The sequence below is a fragment of the Dendrobates tinctorius genome, unplaced genomic scaffold (assembly GCF_039654945.1).
Source record: "Dendrobates tinctorius isolate UK_male_01 unplaced genomic scaffold, ASM3965494v1 ptg000054l, whole genome shotgun sequence".
Lineage (NCBI taxonomy): Eukaryota > Metazoa > Chordata > Amphibia > Anura > Dendrobatidae > Dendrobates > Dendrobates tinctorius.
In genome coordinates this window covers 945852-965176 of record NW_027361722.1, presented here as the reverse complement: position 1 = coordinate 965176, position 19325 = coordinate 945852, and the positions used below count along the sequence as shown (strand labels likewise).

Below are 19325 nucleotides of genomic sequence, written 5' to 3'. Positions count from 1 at the left end.
GTGTCTCCTCCCTTTCAGTTTCATCCCATAGCTTCTCGTGTTTCTATGTGCAGATGATAATGATGATCCCTCTCCACTGTGACAGCCCTTCACATATTTGTAGACAGCTAATAAGTCTCTCAGTCTTCTTTTTTTTGCAAGCAAAACATTCCCAGATCCTTTAACCGTTCCTCGTAGGACATACTTTGCAGTCCGCTTACCATCTTGGTAGCTCTTCTCTGAACTTGCTCCAGTTTTTCTATGTCTTTTTTACAATGTGGTACCCAGAACTGGACGCAGTATCCAGATGAGGTCTGACCAAGGAGGAGTAGAGGGGGATAATTACTTCCCGTGATCTAGACTCTAGGCTTCTCTTAATACATCCTAGAACTATTTTTACCTTCTGTCGTTTTTGTTGCTGCATCACACTTTTGAAACTGTGCTCTATTAGTACACCCAAGTCTTTTCCACACGTGCTGTTACTTAGTTCTATTCCTCCCATTCTGTAGATGTAATTTTTTTTTTTTTTTGCCCAGAAGTAGTATCTTGCATTTCTCCCTGTTAAATACCATTCTATTAGTCGCTGTCCATTGTTCAACCTTATCTAGATCCTTCTGAATCCTTTCTCTGTTGTCTTTAGTGTTATTTATCCCTCCTAGCTTTGCATTGTCTGCAAATGTGATCAGTTTACCTTCAGTTCCCTTATCTTTATCATTTATAAAAATGTTGAACAACACTGGGGCCAGGACAGAGCCTTGTGGTCCCCACTTGTAACACTGGGGCCAGGACAGAGCCTTGTGGTCCCCACTTGTAACACTGGGGCCAGGACAGAGCCTTGTGGTCCCCACTTGTAACACTGGGGCCAGGACAGAGCCTTGTGGTCCCCACTTGTAACACTGGGGCCAGGACAGAGCCTTGTGGTCCCCACTTGTAACACTGGGGCCAGGACAGAGCCTTGTGGTCCCCACTTGATACACTCTTCCAATTGGATGTGCAACCATTTATCACCACTATTTGAGTGAGATCATTGAGCCAGTTATAAATCCATCTAACCGTAGCCTTGTGAATCCCATACTTGGTCATTTTTTTTAAATAAAGATAGTATGAGATATTTTTTATCAAATGCTTTGCTGAAGTAGAGATATACTATATCTAGCGCATTTTCCTGATCCACCCAGTCAGTGATTCCATCATAGAATGAAATTAGATTAGTCTGGCATGACTTGTTTGCTACAAACTCTGGCTCTGGTTAATATCAGTGTTCTTATACAAGTACTTACGTACATGTTGTTTAATAACTTGTTCACAGATCTTTCCTGGTGCAGAAGTAAGGCTCACTGGCCTGTAGTTTCCTGGCTCCATCTTCATTCCTTTTTTGAATATGGAGACAACATTTGCCCTTCTCCAATCTTCTGGGACTTCTCCTGTTTTCCAGGATTTTTCTTAGATTCAGGCTAGTGGTTCTGTAGTTTCCTCAGCTAACTCTTTCAGTACCCTAGGATATAATTCATCTGGACCTGCAGATTTAAATTCATGTAAATTAGCTCAGTGTTCCCACACCATCCCTCTGTTTATAGTGTGGATTATTTTATTCCTTCGATGGCACCGTGAGGATCAGGTGATGTTACAATTGCTCTCTTAGAGAACACAGATGCAAAATAGGAATTTATGAGTTTGACTTCTCAGCATCATTTTTTACCACTTCACCCTTTTCATCCTGTAAAAATCCTGTAGCATCTTGACTTTTCTTTTGCTTTTGTCATATCCCCAAACATCCTTTTTTATTGTTTTTGGTCTCCCTTACAAGCATCACTTCATTACTGGCTTAGCTCTTCTTACTCTTGCCCTGCATTCCCTGAAGACAGCATTATATTCTTCTTTAGATATGCCCCTTCTTTCCATTTAATATACATTTCTTTTTTTTAACAAGTTCTGTGTTCATCCACCCTGTGAAAATTTTTCATTTAGGAAAATCTCCCATCCTTCTTGGACATTTCTGTCCTTTAGGACATCCAGCCATTGGACCTTCCCTACCTCTTTCCAAGTCCATTAAAATCTGCCTTTCTGAATCCAAACTTAGTCTGAGTCCTCGCTGGTCTTTCTCTTTCTGTAATCCAGAATTTGAGGATATCATGATCACTGCCTCCTAAATTCCCAGCCACCTTTACTTCCTCAACCATTTCCTCCCTGTTGGTAAAAATTAGGTCCAAGATTGCAGATCCCCTTGTTCTCTCTTCTATCTTTTGAAAGATAAAGTTGGCAGCAAGAGAAGATAACAATTTTCTTGTCCCCCAGTACTTTTGCCTGCAATAGATTCCTAACAAATATCTGGATAGTTAAAATCTCCCATGATCACTATGTTGTAATTTTTTTTTGAGAAAAGAGACATCTGATGTAAAAAAAAAAAAAAGTTCATCCATATGTTCAGTCTGTCCAGGTGGCCTGTAGTAAACACCTACAATCGTGTTCTTTCTGTTCTTCTCTCATTGTATTCTTACGCAAATAGTTTCTACAGAGCTACCAGTCTCTGTTGCTTGGATCTCTGTGGAGATATACGTTTTCCTAACATACACAGCTCCAGTTCCTTGTTTGTTTCCTATGCACTGTGCATTTGTATAGACACATTTTAGATTGTAGTCGGTTTCTCTTGCTCCTTTATTTTCATTCAGAATGTGTTCTTTTTATTCTTTATTTCCACTTATATTATAAGGTTTTCAAAAGAATTAATTAACTGGATATTTCTTCCTGGCTGTATATTTCCCATCCTACATTGCTCTAGTTTAAAACTCTGCTGATCAGTGCAGCAAGGCGTCTGCCAAATACGTGTTTTCCTATTTTCGTAAGATGCAACCCATCTCTAGCAAGGAGTCCATCATACAGGCAATTCACTCCATGGTAAAGAAACCCCAAATTTTGCTCACGGCTCCATTGATGCAGCCAGTTGTTCACATGTAGAATCCTGTTCTATCTTGTGTTATGTCCATCCACTGAGAGGGTGGATGAGAAGATGACCTGCGCTCCCAGTTCCTTCACTTTCCGGTCTCGGTCTTCTAAGTCTCTGCCTCTAGTGCCCAGGTCCTTTCTTGCCTTGTCATTTGTTCCTACATGTGTTAGTAGACGTGTGTGGTCGTCTGTAGCACTGAAGAGTCTCGATACCCTATCAGATACATCTTTAATTTGGGCACCTGGAAGACAGCACACTTCTTGTAATGTCCGGTCGGCAGATGGTGGCTTCTGTTCCTCTCAGTAGCGAATCCCCCACGACCACCAGTCTCCTTCTTCACCACAGCGCTTCTTTTTCTCCTTTCTAGAGGCTTCTGATTTCTTACTGGGGTGTTCTTTGTGGGTAAAGCACTTTTTTGATGAACATCTTCATAGTTCTCCTGTGTGATATCCTGGCAGCGGTTCTTCGGCGGTATGGGTGCTGATGCCTCCTCATCCTCCTGCGTCTTTGGGTCACATTCTCCATCTCTCTGCTGCAGGAACGTTGAAAGCTGCTTCTCTCTCAACGCCCTGAACAGCTATCTCTACTCCGTCATTATCTTCTGCAGGAACACCGAGAAGTTCTTCTCTTGCCACATTCTGAAGATATTCTTCTGCTCTGTCAGGAAATCGTCATCTTCTGTGATGATCTTCTCTCCTGAAGACTTTGCACCTTTTCACAATCATCATTTCTGGCAGTAGAGTTTGTCTTTTCCTCTGGCAAGTCTGTAAACATAGAGGACACATTGCATCTCACCATGTGGGGGATCTCCTTCTCCATATTGAACAAACAAATTTCTGTTGGTATCACCGTAAAGGTTCGACGATCTCCCCCAAGCAGCTCCACCCAAAGATCCTCATACTCGCAGTGACCTCCCTCTTTCCCCCCAGGCCCCTCAGCGGCCTTCCTCCCCCCCCCCGGCCCCTCAGCGGTATTCCCTTTCCCTCCAGGCCCCTCAGCGGCCTCCTTTTTCTCCCAGGTCCCTCAGTGGCCTCCTTTGTTTTTTGCCCAGGCCCCTCAGCGGCCTCCCTTTTTCGCCCAGGCCCGTCAGCGGCCTCCCTTTTTCTCCCAGGCCCCTTAGCGGCCTCCCTTTTTCGCCCAGGCTTCTCAGCGGCCTCCCTTTTTTGCCCATGCTTCTCAGCGGCCTCCCTTTTTCGCCCAGGCTTCTCAGCAGCCTCCCTTTTTCGCCCAGGCTTCTCAGCGGCCTCCCTTTTTCTCCCAGGCCCCTTAGCGGCCTCCCTTTTTCTCCCAGGCCCCTTAGCGGCCTCCCTTTTTCTCCCAGGCCCCTCAGTGGCCTCCTTTTTTTTCTCCCAGGCCCTTCAGCAGCCTCCCTTTTTTGCCCAGGCATCTCAGCGGCCTCCCTTTTTCGCCCAGGCTTCTCAGCAGCCTCCCTTTTTCGCCCAGGCTTCTCAGCGGCCTCCCTTTTTCTCCCAGGCCCCTTAGCGGCCTCCCTTTTTCTCCCAGGCCCCTTAGCGGCCTCCCTTTTTCTCCCAGGCCCCTCAGTGGCCTCCTTTTTTTTCTCCCAGGCCCTTCAGCATCCTCCCTTTTTTGCCCAGGCCCCTCAGCGGCCTCCCTTTTTCGCCCAGGCCCCTCAGCGGCCTCCCTTTTTCTCCCAGGCCCCTTAGCGGCCTCCCTTTTTCTCCCAGGACCCTCAGTGGCCTCCTTTTTTTTCTCCCAGGCCCTTCAGCAGCCTCCCTTTTTTGCCCAGGCCCCTCAGCGGCCTCCCTTTTTCGCCCAGGCCCCACAGTGGCCTCCCTTTTTCTCCCAGGTTCCTCAGCGGCCTCCCTTTTTCTCCCTGGACCCTCAGTGGCCTCCTTTTTTTTTTCTCCCAGGCCCTTCAGCAGCCTTCCTTTTTCTCTCAGGCCCCTCAGTGGCCTCCCTTTTTCTCCCAGGCCTCACACCTAATGGCAGAGGCCGTGGTGACGTCTAGGTGGCAGCAGCTGGGATCAGACACATTGTAGCAGGGGAACAGCTGTCAGGACAGACAGAGCCCCCTCCACAGGACCCTCCGCTACATATTCTGAGATCTGGAGCTGGGACAAAGGAATTCAGGTCACATGTCAGGCACAGAACACGATAACCCTTCCTTACCCGGGCACAGTCACGTGACTCCTGGGGTATAGACCCCGTACGTATAACTTCCGGCACATGAGGGGGTGCTGTTCCATGGAGACCACTGGTCACAGCAGAATTTCAGGGTCACTTCTTTGTGTTTCGCAATGATTAAAGCGAAAGTGATAATCATCCAGTGATCGAGGAGGAGGAGAGGCCTCTGTCACAGGAAAGAGCCTGCAGTCACTGCCTGAAATAGCTGATAACAGAGTAGTAGCTTGTGAAGGCTGGCGACTGGTTAGGAACTTACCTCTAGGTATATACAGGATTTATTCATTCTCGTCTGGACTATGGTAACTCTCTACTAATCGGTTTCCCTCTTTCCAAACCCTCCTCTCTCCAATCTGTCCTGAATGCTGCAGCCAGGATCATATTCCTCACCAACCGTTACACCGATGCCTCTACCCTGTACCAGTCATTACACTGGTTGCCCATCCACTCCAGAATTCAATATAAAATTATCACTCACCCACAGTGCTCCACTCTTCAGCACCACCCTACATCTCCTCCCTCATCTCAGTCTACCACCCTACCCGTGCCCTCCATGCCTCAGCACCACCCTATATCTCCTCCCTTGTCTCAGTCTACTACCCTTCCCGTGCCCTCCGCCACACTCATCACTCTGATTATTGCCCTTGTGGCCGCCTTCCCCATCACTGATGTCTTCAGGACCCTTTCTCCGCTCGACCACAGCTCCGCTACAGACTGGAAAATGGGCACAGTGTAGACAGGCTGCAGACATCACCTGAGGGGTCCTGCTCCCAGTTACACCTGTGGGAGACGTCTTCCCTGGTCCTTGTAGCCACAGTAAGACCTGGACAGTGGTGGACTTTGGTGCTGGTCACTGCCATTTTCTGGGCCTTGGCCCCCGGGTGCTCTGTCGCTTGGGGGACCTCGGCCCCCGGGCGCTCTGTCGCTTGGGGGACCTCGGCCCCCGGGCGCTCTGTCGCTTGGGGGACCTCGGCCCCCGGGCGCTCTGTCGCTTGGGGGACCTCGGCCCCCGGGCGCTCTGTCGCTTGGGGGACCTCGGCCCCCGGGCGCTATGTCGCTTGGGGGCGTCGGCCCCCGGGCGCTCTGTCGCTTGGGGGACGTCTGCCCCCGGGCGCTCTGTCGCTTGGGGGACGTCGGCCCCCGGGCGCTCTGTCGCTTGGGGGACGTCGGCCCCCGGGCGCTCTGTCGCTTGGGGGACGTCGGCCCCCGGGCGCTCTGTCGCTTGGGGGGCCTCGGCCCCCGGGCGCTCTGTCGCTTGGGGGGCCTCGGCCCCCGGGCGCTCTGTCGCTTGAGGCCCCCGGGCGTTCTGTTAATCCCCCTATTAATCTGAATGTGCAGTACCCGATCGCAGCCATTGTACAGTCGATGGCGCTGTGCAGCCTCATTACTGAGCGGGGTTATTACGCTGTTTCTGTATCCTCGGTGCGGGGTTATTACACGGTCCCTGTATCCTTGGGGTGGGGTTATTACACGGTCCCTGTATTCTCGGTGCGGGTTTATTATACGGTCCCTGTATTCTCGGTGCGGGGTTATTACACGGTCCCTGTATCCTCAGTGCGGAGTTATTACACAGTTTCTGTATTCTCGGTGTGGGGTTATTACACAGTCTCTGTATCATCGGTGCAGGGTTATTACACGGTCTGTGTCCTCGGTGCGGGGTTATTACACGGTCTCTGTATCCTCGGTGCTGGGTTATTACACGGTTTCTGTATCCTCAGTGAGGTGTTATTACACGGTTTCTGTATCCTCGCTGCGGGGTTATTACACAGATTTTGTATCCTCGGTGCGGGGTTATTACACGGTTTCTGTATCCTCGGTGCGGGGTTATTACACGGTCCCTGTATCCTCAGTGTGAGGTTATTACACGGTCTCTGTATCCTCGGTGCGGGGTTATTACACAGTCTCTGTATCCTCGGTGCGGGGTTATTACATGGTCTATGTATCCTCGGTGCCGGGTTATTACACGGTCTCTGTATCCTCGGTGCCAAGTTATTACACGGTTTCTGTATCCTCGGTGCGGGGTTATTACTCGGTTTCTGTATCCTCGGTGCGGGGTTATTACTCGATCCCTGTATCCTCGGTGAGGTGTTATTACATGGTCTCTGTATACTCGGTGAGGTGTTATTACACGGTTTCTGTTTCTCGGTGCGGGGTTAATTACACCGTCCCTGTATCCTCGGTGCGGGGTTATTACACGGTCCTTGTATCCTCGGTGCGTAGTTATTACACGGTCTCTGTATCCTCGGTGCGGTGTTATTACACGGTCTCTGTATCCTCGGTGCGGTGTTATTACACGGTCTCTGTATCCTCGGTGCGGGGTTATTACACGGTCTCTGTATCCTCGGTGCGGGGTTATTACATGGTCTCTGTATCCTCAGTGCCGGGTTATTACATGGTCTCTGTATCCTCAGTGCCGGGTTATTACACGGTCTCTATCCTCGGTGCGAGGTTATTACACCGTCCCTTTATCCTCGGTGCAGGGTTATTTCACGGTCTCTGTATCCTCGGTGCGGGGTTATTACACGGTCCCTGTATCCTCGGTGCGGGGTTGTTACACGGTCCCTGTATCCTCTGTGTGGGGTTATTACACGGTCCCTGTATCCTTGGGGTGGGGTTACTACACGATCCCTGTATCCTTGGGGCGGGGTTATTACACGGTACCTGTATTCTCGGGGCGGGGTTATTACACGGTCCCTGTATCTTCTGTGCGGGGTTATTACATGGTCCCTGTATCCTCGGTGCAGGGTTATTACAAGGTTTCTGTATCCTCGGTGCGGGGTTATTGCACGGTCCCTGTATCCTCGGTGCGGGGTTATTACACGGTCCCTGTATCCTCGGTGCGGGGTTATTACACGGTCCCTGTATCCTCGGTGCGGGGTTATTACACGGTCCCTGTATCCTCGGTGCGGGGTTATTACACGGTTTCTATATCCTCGATGCAGGGTTATTACACGGTCTCTATCCTCGGTGCGAGGTTATTACACCATCCCTGTATCCTCGGAGCAGGGTTATTACACGGTCTCTATCCTCGGTGCGAGGTTATTACACCGTCCCTGTATCCTCGGTGCGGGGTTATTACACGGTCCCTGTATCCTCGGTGTGGGGTTATTACACGGTTTCTGTATCCTCGGTGCAGGGTTATTACACGGTCTCTGTCCTCGGTGCGAGGTTATTACACCGTCCCTGTATCCTCGGTGCAGGGTTATTACACGGTCTCTATCCTCGGTGCGAGGTTATTACACCGTCCCTTTATCCTCGGTGCAGGGTTATTTCACGGTCTCTGTATCCTCGGTGCGGGGTTATTACACTGTCCCTATATCCTCGGCGCGGGGTTGTTACACGGTCCCTGTATCCTCTGTGTGGGGTTATTACACGGTCCCTGTATCCTTGGGGTGGGGTTACTACACGGTCCCTGTATCCTTGGGGCGGGGTTATTACACGGTACCTGTATTCTCGGGGCGGGGTTATTACACGGTCCCTGTATCTTCTGTGCTGGGTTATTACATGGTCCCTGTATCCTCGGTGCAGGGTTATTACACTGTCTCTATCCTCAGTGCGAGGTTATTACACGGTCCCTGTATCCTCGGTGCGGGGTTGTTACACGGTCCCTGTATCCTCGGTGCGGGGTTGTTACACGGTCCCTGTATCCTCGGTGCGGGGTTGTTACACGGTCCCTGTATCCTCGGTGCGGGGTTGTTACACGGTCCCTGTATCCTCGGTGCGGGGTTGTTACACGGTCCCTGTATCCTCTGTGTGGGGTTATTACAAGGTCCCTGTATCCTCTGTGTGGGGTTATTACAAGGTCCCTGTATCCTTGGGGTGGGGTTACTACACGGTCCCTGTATCCTTGGGGCGGGGTTATTACACGGTATCTCTATTCTCGGTGCGGGGTTATTACACGGTCCCTGTATCTTCGATGCGGGGTTATTACATGGTCCCTGTATCCTCGGTGCGGGGTTATTACACAGTCCCTGTATCCTCGGTGCGGGGTTATTACACGGTCCCTGTATCCTAGGGGTGGGGTTATTACACGGTCCCTGTATCCTTGGGGTGGGGTTGTTACACGGTCCCTGTATTCTCGGTGCGGGGTTATTACATGGTCCCTGTATCTTCGGTGCGGGGTTATTACATGGTCCCTGAATCCTTGGTGTGGGGTTATTACACGGTCTCTGTATCCTTGGTGTGGGGTTATTACATGGTCTCTGTATCCTCGGTGCCCGGTTATTACACGGTTTCTGCATCCTCGGTGCGGGGTTATTACACGGGCGCTCTGTATCCTTGGTGCGGGGTTATTACTTGGTCCCTGTATCCTCGGTGCAGGGTTATTACACCGTCCCTGTATCCTCTCTGTGGGGTTATTACACGGTCCCTGTATCCTTGGGGTGGGGTTATTACACCGTCCCTGTATCCTCGGTGCAGGGTTATTACACGGTCTCTGTATCCTCGGTGCGGGGTTATTACACGGTCCCTGTATTCTCGGTGCGGGGTTATTACATGGTCCCTGAATCCTTGGTGCGGGGTTATTACACGGTCTATGTATCCTTGGTGCGGGGTTATTACACGGTTTCTGCATCCTCGGTGCGGGGTTATTACACGGGCGCTCTGTATCCTTGGTGCGGGGTTATTACTTGGTCCCTGTATCCTCGGTGCAGGGTTATTACTCGGTCCCTGTATCCTTGGCGCGGGGTTATTACATGGTCCCTGTATCCTCGGCGCGGGGTTATTACACGGTTTCTGTATCCTCGGTGCAGGGTTATTACACCGTCTCTGTATCCTCGGTGCGGGGTTATTACACGGTCCCTGTATCCTCGGTGCGGGGTTATTACACGGTCCCTGTATCCTCGGTGCGGGGTTATTACACGGTCCCTGTATCCTCGGTGCGGGGTTATTACACGGTCCCTGTATCCTCTCTGTGGGGTTATTACACGGTCCCTGTATCCTTGGGGTGGGGTTACTACACGGTCTCTGTATCCTTGGGGTGGGGTTATTACACCGCCCCTGTATCCTCGGTGCAGTGTTATTACACGGTCCCTGTATTCTCGGTGCGGGGTTATTACACGGTCCCTGTATTCTCGGTGCGGGGTTGTTACATGGTCCCTGTATCTTCGGTGCGGGGTTATTACATGGTCCCTGAATCCTCGGTGCGAGGTTATTACACGGTCTCTGTATCCTTGGTGCGGGGTTATTACACGGTTTCTGCATCCTCGGTGCGGGATTATTACACGGGCGCTCTGTATCCTCAGTGCGGGGTTATTACCTTGGTCCCTGTATCCTCGGTGCAGGGTTGTTACACGGTCCCTGTATCCTCGGTGCGGGGTTATTACACGGTCCCTGTATCCTCTGTGTGGGGTTATTACACGGTCCCCGGAATCCTCGGAGCGGGGTTATTACACGGTCCCTATATCCTCGGGGCAGGGTTGTTACACGGTCCCTGTATCCTCGGTGCGGGGTTGTTACACGGTCCCTGTATCCTCGGTGCGGGGTTATTACACGGTCCCTGTATCCTCGGAGCGGGGTTATTACACGGTCCCTATATCCTCGGGGCAGGGTTATTTACATGTTGCCTGTATCTGTTTTTATCATGTGTTATCTAGAGTGGGTTATTTTTCGGTCATTAGACCCCATATACCGGTCTGGTTACATGTGCAGGGGCTTCAGCAGTCGGTTATACTTCAAAGCTGCCAGGAATCTGTGGGGCCCCCCATTGTCTGTAGTGCAGCCATAAATCACATGATCTCAACACCAGAAAACCTTAGGGAGGTAGTGGAAGCTGCAGGACAGGAGAATGGAGGATGAGGTAGTGGAGGCCGCAGGGCAGAAGGTAGTGGAGGCTGCGGGGCAGGAGGTAGTGCAGGTGGGTCTTGGAAGCCTCTTCCCGTGGTGCTGCCTTTCATTGGCGAGACACTGTAACACCCTAGTTGCCCCCTGAGGTGAGCCGTGTGCTGCGCCTCTCTTCCTGCCTCCTCCATTCCGCCTTTTCCGGTCTGTGCAGTTTTATCTTGGTATCTTGTTATCAGCTGTAATGGCTTTTTATAGGTTTGGCAGAGTCATCGGCCTAAAATAGTAGGAGGAAGACAGCGCGTGTAGGATGCAGACCCCCGCCCCGCGGCCGCCATGACACGAGCGCTGCGCTGGAGCTTAATGGGATCTGGGAATTCTGTCATTCCTTCTTTCGGTTTTTCCGATTTTCTGCAGAATGAAGGTGTCGTCTTCTGCCGGCGACTGCAGTCGGGGGCTGAGAGCCATTATCTTTTTCATTGACGGGGGTCCGTGCTGCACTGATGAGCGGAGGGTTATTGTCTTTATGCCGTTGGCTCTGAATTAGTTGCCTGCTAATAATGTCTGCAGGATGTGAGCGGCTCCATATCTCCGGATGGGGCATCAGACCCGACGGCGCAGCCTGGAAAGATTCATTATAGTCGTGTAGAAAGTCCGGTTTGCTGTCAGTGAATAGTTTCTTCTACATCTCGTAGCCGAGAACCAGACTGAAAGCTTCTCCAATTAAATGTTTATTATAATTCTAGCATGTGCCGTGGTGATGGCTGCCATACTGGGGTCCTTGCTCTTCCACACTACTCCACGCTGATGGCAGCCACATTGGGGTCCTTCCACACTGATGATGTCCACATTGGGATCCTGGTCCTTCCGCACTCCAGTGTGGTGATGGCGGCCACATTGGGGTCTTAGCCCTTCCACACTCCAGCGTGGTGATGGCGGCCACATTGGGGTCTTAGCCCTTCCACACTCCAGCGTGGTGATGGCGGCCACATTGGGGTTCTGGTCCTTCCGCACTCCAGCGTGGTGATGGCAGCTACATTGGGGTCTTGGTCCTGCCGCACTCCAGTGTGGTGATGCTACTTTCTGTAGCGCACGGCCACCTCTGCTGCGTCATTGAGGACGGCCCAAAGACCTCATTTCTTCTGTTGGCTCTTGATACATTGTAGCAGCTGGTATTGGTGGCATCCTCTCCCATCATTGGGTGATTTTCAGATGATGACTACTCCCTAATGACAATCTTATTATATTTCAGAACCGAGAGCTTCAGATAATGAGGAAACTGGATCACTGCAACATCGTGCGGCTCCGCTACTTCTTCTATTCCAGTGGAGAAAAGGTGAGACGTCGTGTGACTGGAGGCCGTGCTACATACTGGCAGGTGACTGGAGGCTGTGCCACATACTGGGAGGTGACTGGATGCCCTACCCTGTTCTGGGAGGTGACTGGAGGCCGTGCCACATACTGATAGGTGACTGGAGGCTGTGCCACATACTGGGAGGTGACTGGATGCCGTACCCTGTCGGGAGGTGACTGGAGGCTGTGCCATATACTGGGAGGTGACTGGAGGCTGTGCCACATGCCGGGAGGTGACTGGAGGCCGTGCCATGTGCCGGGAGGTGACTGGAGGGAGAGGGGAGACCGTGCCCTATGCCGGGAGGTGACTGGAGGCCGTTCTCCGTATTGGGTGGTGACTGGGGGAGAGGGGAGGCCGTGCCACGTGCCGGGAGGTGACTGGAGGCCGTGAAACGTGTTGGGTGGTATCTGGGGGCCGTGCCCCGTGTTGAGTGGTGACTGGGGGGAGAGGGGAGGCCGTGCCGGAAGGTGACTGGAGGTCGTGCCATGTGCCCGGGAGGTGACAGGAGGGAGATGGGAGGCTGTGCCCCATGCCGGGAGGTGACAGGAGTCCGTGCCACGTGCCTGGAGGTGACTGGAGGCCGTTCCCCCCCCCCCCCGTTGGGTGGTGACTGGGGGGAGAGGGGAGGCCGTGCCACGTGCTGGGAGGTGACTGGAGGCCGTGCAATGTGCCGGGAGGTGACTGGAGGCCGTGCTCCGTATTGGGTGGTGACTGGGGGAGAGGGGAGGCCGTGCCACGTGCCGGGAGGTGACTGGAGGCCGTGAAACGTGTTGGGTGGTATCTGGAGGCCGTGCCCCGTGTTGAGTGGTGACTGGGGGGAGAGGGGAGGCCGTGCCGGAAGGTGACTGGAGGTCGTGCCATGTGCCCGGGAGGTGACAGGAGGGAGAGGGGAGGCTGTGCCCCATGCCGGGAGGTGACAGGAGTCCGTGCCACGTGCCTGGAGGTGACTGGAGGCCGTTCCCCCCCCTGTTGGGTGGTGACTAGGGGGTGAGGGGAGGCCGTGCCACGTGCTGGGAGGTGACTGGAGGCCGTGCAATGTGCCGGGAGGTGACTGGAGGGAGAGGGGAGGCCGTGCCCCATGCCGGGAGGTGACTGGAGACCGTACCCCATGCCGGTAGGTGACTGGAGACCGTGCCTCATCCCGGGAGGTGGCTGGGGGGGGTGTGGTGTGTGAGCCCTTTTATGCACCTCTGTAATGGGCGCCATTTGTGGCTTTGGATTTGTGCCCACATTTTCGTCCATGTTCTGATATTTGCTGCCATCTCTGACTCCTCGTTGTTCTGCTCCTGGTCACATTACATTTCTGCGCTCCTGATTATCAAACTTTCTGGATTATCAGATTTCCCTTCCGGTGAGGAACATTTTGCTGATGCTTTTCTTGCTCTTTGTAGAAGGACGAGGTGTACCTGAATCTGGTGCTGGACTACGTTCCGGAGACTGTGTACAGAGTGGCCAGACATTACAGCCGAGCCAAGCAGGCGCTGCCCATGATCTACGTGAAGGTGATTGACGGCCTTATAAGGGACGGATGAAGGATAAGGGGAACATGAACACCGCAACAGTCACCATCACAGGGGATTGCAGGAGGGCTCATCACACTTGTCCTGAAGGGGACAGGGAGGCCAGCCTGGGTGCCCAGGGACAGGGTGGGTGGCCGGGGACAGGGAGGCCGGCCTGGGTGGCCGGGGCTGGCATTATGCTGTCGCTTGTTGAAGTGGTTTCTATTATTTTGTGGAAATCAAGCTTCATGGTGGTAATAGTTAACCTTGATTTCGTTTCTTCACCATTTCTAAGATCTCTGCTTGTTTTTGCTGAATGGAAATATGCAGAGACTAAAATCTAGTGCAGGGGTCATGTGGGTGAGGATGTCACTCTGCAGTATATTGCAGGGGGTTGAGTTAGGATGATGCTCAGCAGTGTTGTGGGTGAGGGGGTGAGGGATGGCATTTAGCAATATTGTAGAGGGTTGAATGAATGAGAGTGGCACTCTGCAGTATTGAAGGGTGCAATGGATTTGGGAGGGTCAGGGTGGCACTTGGCAGTATTGTGGGGTTTGGGTTGGTGAGGATAGCGCACTGCAGTATTATGGGTTGTTGGGTTGGTGAGGATGGTGTTCGGCAGTACTGTGGGGGGATTGGGTTGGGGAGAATGGCACTTGGCAGTAATGTGAGGGATTGGGTTGGTGAGGATGGTGCTCAGCTGTACTGTGGTGGGTTGGGGAAGATGGCACTCCACAGTATTGTGGGGGGTTGGGAAGGATAGTGCTCTGCAGTATTGTGGGGGGTTGGGAAGGATAGTGCTCTGCAGTATTGTGGGGGGTTGGGTTGGTGAGGATGTGGCCCGGCAGGACTGTGGGGGGGTTGGGTTGATGAGGATGGCGCTCGAAGGTATTGTGAGAAGGTTGCGTTGGTGAGGATGGCGCCTGCCAGTATAATGGGGAGTTGGGTTGATGAGGATGGTGCCTGGCAGTATAATGAGGGGGTTGGGTTGGTGAGGATGGTGCTCGGCAGTATTGTGAGTGGGTTGGTGAGGAAGGTGCCTGGCAGTATTGTGGGAGGGTTGGGTTGGTGAGGAAGGTGCCTGGCAGTATTGTGGGTGATTGGGTTGGTGAGGAAGGTGCCTGGCAGTATTCTGGGGGGTTGGGTTGGTGAGGATGGTGCCCGGCAGTAATGTGGGAGGGTTGGGTTGGTGAGGAAGGTGCCTGGCAGTATTGTGGGTGGTTGGGTTGGTGAGGAAGGTGCCTAGCAGTATTGTGGCGCATTGGGTTGGTGAGGAAGGTGCCTAGCAGTATTGTGGCGCGTTGGGTTGGTGAGGATGGTGCCCGGCAGTATTGTGGGGGAGGGTTGGGATAGTGAGGAAGGTGCCTGGCAGTATTGTGGGTGGTTGGGTTGGTGAGGAAGGTGCCTAGCAGTATTGTGGCGGGTTGGGTTGGTGAGGATGGTGCCCCGGCAGTATTGTGGGAGGGTTGGGTTGGTGAGGATGGTGCCTGGCAGTATTGTGAGTGGGTTGGGTTGGTGAGGAAGGTGCCTAGCAGTATTGTGGCGCGTTGGGTTGGTGAGGATGGTGGCCGGCATTATTGTGGGAGGGTTGGGATGGTGAGGAAGGTGCCTGGCAGTATTGTGGGTGGTTGGGTTGGTGAGGAAGGTGCCTAGCAGTATTGTGGCGGGTTGGGTTGGTGAGGATGGTGCCCGGCAGTATTGTGGGAGGGTTGGGTTGGTGAGGATGGTGCCCGGCAGTATTGTGGGAGGGTTGGATTGGTGAGGAAGGTGCCTAGCAGTATTGTGGCGCGTTGGGTTGGTGAGGATGGTGCCCGGCAGTATTGTGGGGGGGTTGGGATGGTGAAGAAGGTGCCTGGCAGTATTGTGGGTGGTTGGGTTGGTGAGGAAGGTGCCTAGCAGTATTGTGGCGGGTTGGGTTGGTGAGGATGGTGCCCGGCAGTATTGTGGGAGGGTTGGGATGGTGAGGAAGGTGCCTGGCAGTGTTGTGGGTGGTTGGGTTGGTGAGGAAGGTGCCTAGCAGTATTGTGGCCGGTTGGGTTGGTGAGGATGGTGCCCGGCAGTATTGTGGGAGGGTTGGGTTGGTGAGGATGGTGCCCGGCAGTATTGTGGGAGGGTTGGGTTGGTGAGGATGGTGCCCGGCAGTATTGTGGGGGGTTGGGTTGGTGAGGATGGTGCCCGGCAGTATTGTGGGTGGGTTCGGTTGATGATGATGGCCTCTGGCAGTATTGCGGGGGGTGATGTGTACCTTACAGTAATGCTCCTCCGTGCCGTCTTTTCTCCGCAGTTGTACATGTATCAGCTGTTCCGCAGTTTAGCCTACATCCATTCCTTTGGGATCTGCCATCGGGACATAAAGCCACAGAACCTGCTGCTGGACCCTGACACTGCGGTGCTGAAGCTTTGTGACTTTGGCAGGTAAGAAGCCGATGCTTGTACATCGCCCCGTACCTACCTGTAATGTGACCGCATGCGCCGGCAGGTCCTGTATCCAGGAACGGGTGTGTGGCCGGGATCACACATGCGAGAATCTCGGACGAGTCTTGATTGTTAATACCCGGCACTGCCGCCGGCACTCGGAAGTGGAGCGTGCAGCTCCATGTATTGCTATGCAGCCGCACGCTCCGATCTAAGTGCCGGCGGCAATGCCGGGTATTAACAATCGAGACTCGTCCGAGATTCTCACGTGTGTGATCCTGGCCTAAGAAAGATGGAGAGGAGGCGATGATGGGAGTTATAGTTTGTATGTCGTCTGGGGACCTTTGACGGTCCGCTCCTGAGGACTCGGATAATGGGAGTTATACATTGTGTCATCTAAGGGCGCGATTGTGATCGGAGACATTAGATCAGGATGTGGCGCTACAATTTACTGACAGCAAGCAGAGATCTCACCGGAACATGCGGAGTCTCTCTATATAATGAGTGTGCTGTGAGTGGGATCCATAGCCGGGGTCTATGGGCTGGGTATAGGGGCCGCATGTAGAATAAATTTGAATTTGTGGGCCGCATTCTTGAAGGACAAAGTGACATTTTTAGTGACACCATTTTTTTCTGTACATCTTACACCTGTGTTTTTTTTTCTTGTTATGGATGTGGTGATAACTACAATATGAGAGCACATTTGTTATGTCCTCATGTCCAGGTCTCCATATTGTAGATATGTCCCAATATCCAGGTCCCCCTATTGTAGATATGTCCCAGTATCCAGGTCCCGCTATTGTAGATATGTCTGTAGGTTTTAAAGGAGGAAAATAGAAAAAACAAGTGAAGCAAAAAACGTGGTCAGTTCTGTAGTAATATCTCCCATCCTGGTGTATACGTGGCCCCCTCATCCCCATCAAGGTGTATACATGGCCCCCTCATCCCCATCCTGGTGTATGCGTGGCCCCCTCATCCCCATCCTGGTGTATGCGTGGCCCCCTCATCCCCATCCTGGTGTATGCGTGGCCCCCTCATCCCCATCCTGGTGTATGCGTGGCCCCCTCATCCCCATCCTGGTGTATGCGTGGCCCCCTCATCCCCATCCTGGTGTATGCGTGGCCCCCTCATCCCCATCCTGGTGTATGCGTGGCCCCCTCATCCCCATCCTGGTGTATGCGTGGCCCCCTCATCCCCATCCTGGTGTATGCGTGGCCCCCTCATCCCCATCCTGGTGTATGCGTGGCCCCCTCATCCCCATCCTGGTGTATGCGTGGCCCCCTCATCCCCATCCTGGTGTATGCGTGGCCCCCTCATCCCCATCCTGGTGTATGCGTGGCCCCCTCATCCCCATCCTGGTGTATGCGTGGCCCCCTCATCCCCATCCTGGTGTATGCGTGGCCCCCTCATCCCCATCCTGGTGTATGCGTGGCCCCCTCATCCCCATCCTTGTGTATGCGTGGCCCCCCTCATCCCCATCCTGGTGTATGCGTGGCCCCCTCATCCCCATCCTGGTGTATGCGTGGCCCCCTCATCCCTATCATGGTATGCATGCCCCCATCAGAAAAACATTAAATAAAACCCATTCTACTTGCCTTCTGTGCGCTCCCTCTCAGGGACGTCATGCGGCAGCTGCGCTTACTGATCCCGCTATTAAAGAGTAATGAATATTCACTTCTCTCCACTCCCATGGGCGTGGAGAGTCATAAATATTCATTTCTCTTGAGCAGCGAGCACAGAGGTTAGCCGCAGCAGCGGGCTCCTGCCTCCTGTGACCTGCAGCTGATGTGGGGAGATGTGTCTGATATACCTCCGTATATTTGATGTGGGTGTGATATACCCCCCGTGTATCTGATGTGGGGAGATGTGTGTCTGTGACGCCCCCCGTGTATCTGATGTGGGGAGATGTGTGTCTGACGCCCCCCGTGTATCTGATGTGGGGAGATGTGTGTCTGACGCCCCCCGTGTATCTGATGTGGGGAGATGTGTGTCTGTGACGTCCCCCGTGTATCTGATGGGGGGAGATGTGTGTCTGACGTCCCCCGTGTATCTGATGTGGGGAGATGTGTGTCTGACGTCCCCCGTGTATCTGATGTGGGGAGATGTGTGTCTGTGACGTCCCCCGTGTATCTGATGTGGGGAGATGTGTGTCTGACGCCCCCCGTGTATCTGATGGGGGGAGATGTGTGTCTGTGACGTCCCCCGTGTATCTGATGTGGGGAGATGTGTGTCTGACGTCCCCCGTGTATCTGATGGGGGGAGATGTGTGTCTGACGCCCCCCGTGTATCTGATGTGGGGAGATGTGTGTCTGACGTCCCCCGTGTATCTGATGTGGGGAGATGTGTGTCTGACGTCCCCCGTGTATCTGATGTGGGGAGATGTGTGTCTGACGTCCCCCGTGTATCTGATGTGGGGAGATGTGTGTCTGACTCCCCCCGTGTATCTGATGTGGGGAGATGTGTGTCTGTGACGCCCCCCGTGTATCTGATGTGGGGAGATGTGTGTCTGACGCCCCCCGTGTATCTGATGTGGGGAGATGTGTGTCTGACGCCCCCCGTGTGTCTGATGTGGGGAGATGTGTGTCTGACGCCCCCCGTGTATCTGATGTGGGGAGATGTGTGTCTGACGCCCCCCGTGTATCTGATGTGGGGAGATGTGTGTCTGACGCCCCCCGTGTATCTGATGTGGGGAGATGTGTGTCTGACGTCCCCCGTGTATCTGATGTGGGGAGATGTGTGTCTGACGCCCCCCGTGTGTCTGATGTGGGGAGATGTGTGTCTGACGTCCCCCGTGTGTCTGATGTGGGGAGATGTGTGTCTGACGTCCCCCGTGTATCTGATGTGGGGAGATGTGTGTCTGACGCCCCCCGTGTATCTGATGTGGGGAGATGTGTGTCTGACGTCCCCCGTGTATCTGATGTGGGGAGATGTGTGTCTGTGACGCCCCCCGTGTATCTGATGTGGGGAGATGTGTGTCTGACGTCCCCCGTGTATCTGATGTGGGGAGATGTGTGTCTGTGACGCCCCCCGTGTATCTGATGTGGGGAGATGTGTGTCTGACGTCCCCCGTGTATCTGATGTGGGGAGATGTGTGTCTGACGCCCCCCGTGTATCTGATGTGGGGAGATGTGTGTCTGACGTCCCCCGTGTATCTGATGTGGGGAGATGTGTGTCTGTGACGCCCCCCGTGTATCTGATGTGGGGAGATGTGTGT

The 19325-nt window shown here is 53.3% G+C and overlaps 1 protein-coding gene across 2 annotated transcripts in view; it reads left to right on the top strand.

Annotated features, from left to right (window-relative positions):
- GSK3B (glycogen synthase kinase 3 beta) overlaps nt 1-19325 on the top strand; it is a 71790-nt gene that overhangs the window by 38837 nt on the left and 13628 nt on the right. For both annotated transcript variants that reach the window (XM_073576969.1, XM_073576971.1), the window contains exons 3-5: nt 12096-12179; nt 13589-13699; nt 15981-16111. In XM_073576969.1, coding sequence (XP_073433070.1) covers nt 12096-12179; nt 13589-13699; nt 15981-16111 — 326 coding nt within the window. The remainder of the gene's footprint in view (nt 1-12095; nt 12180-13588; nt 13700-15980; nt 16112-19325) is intronic.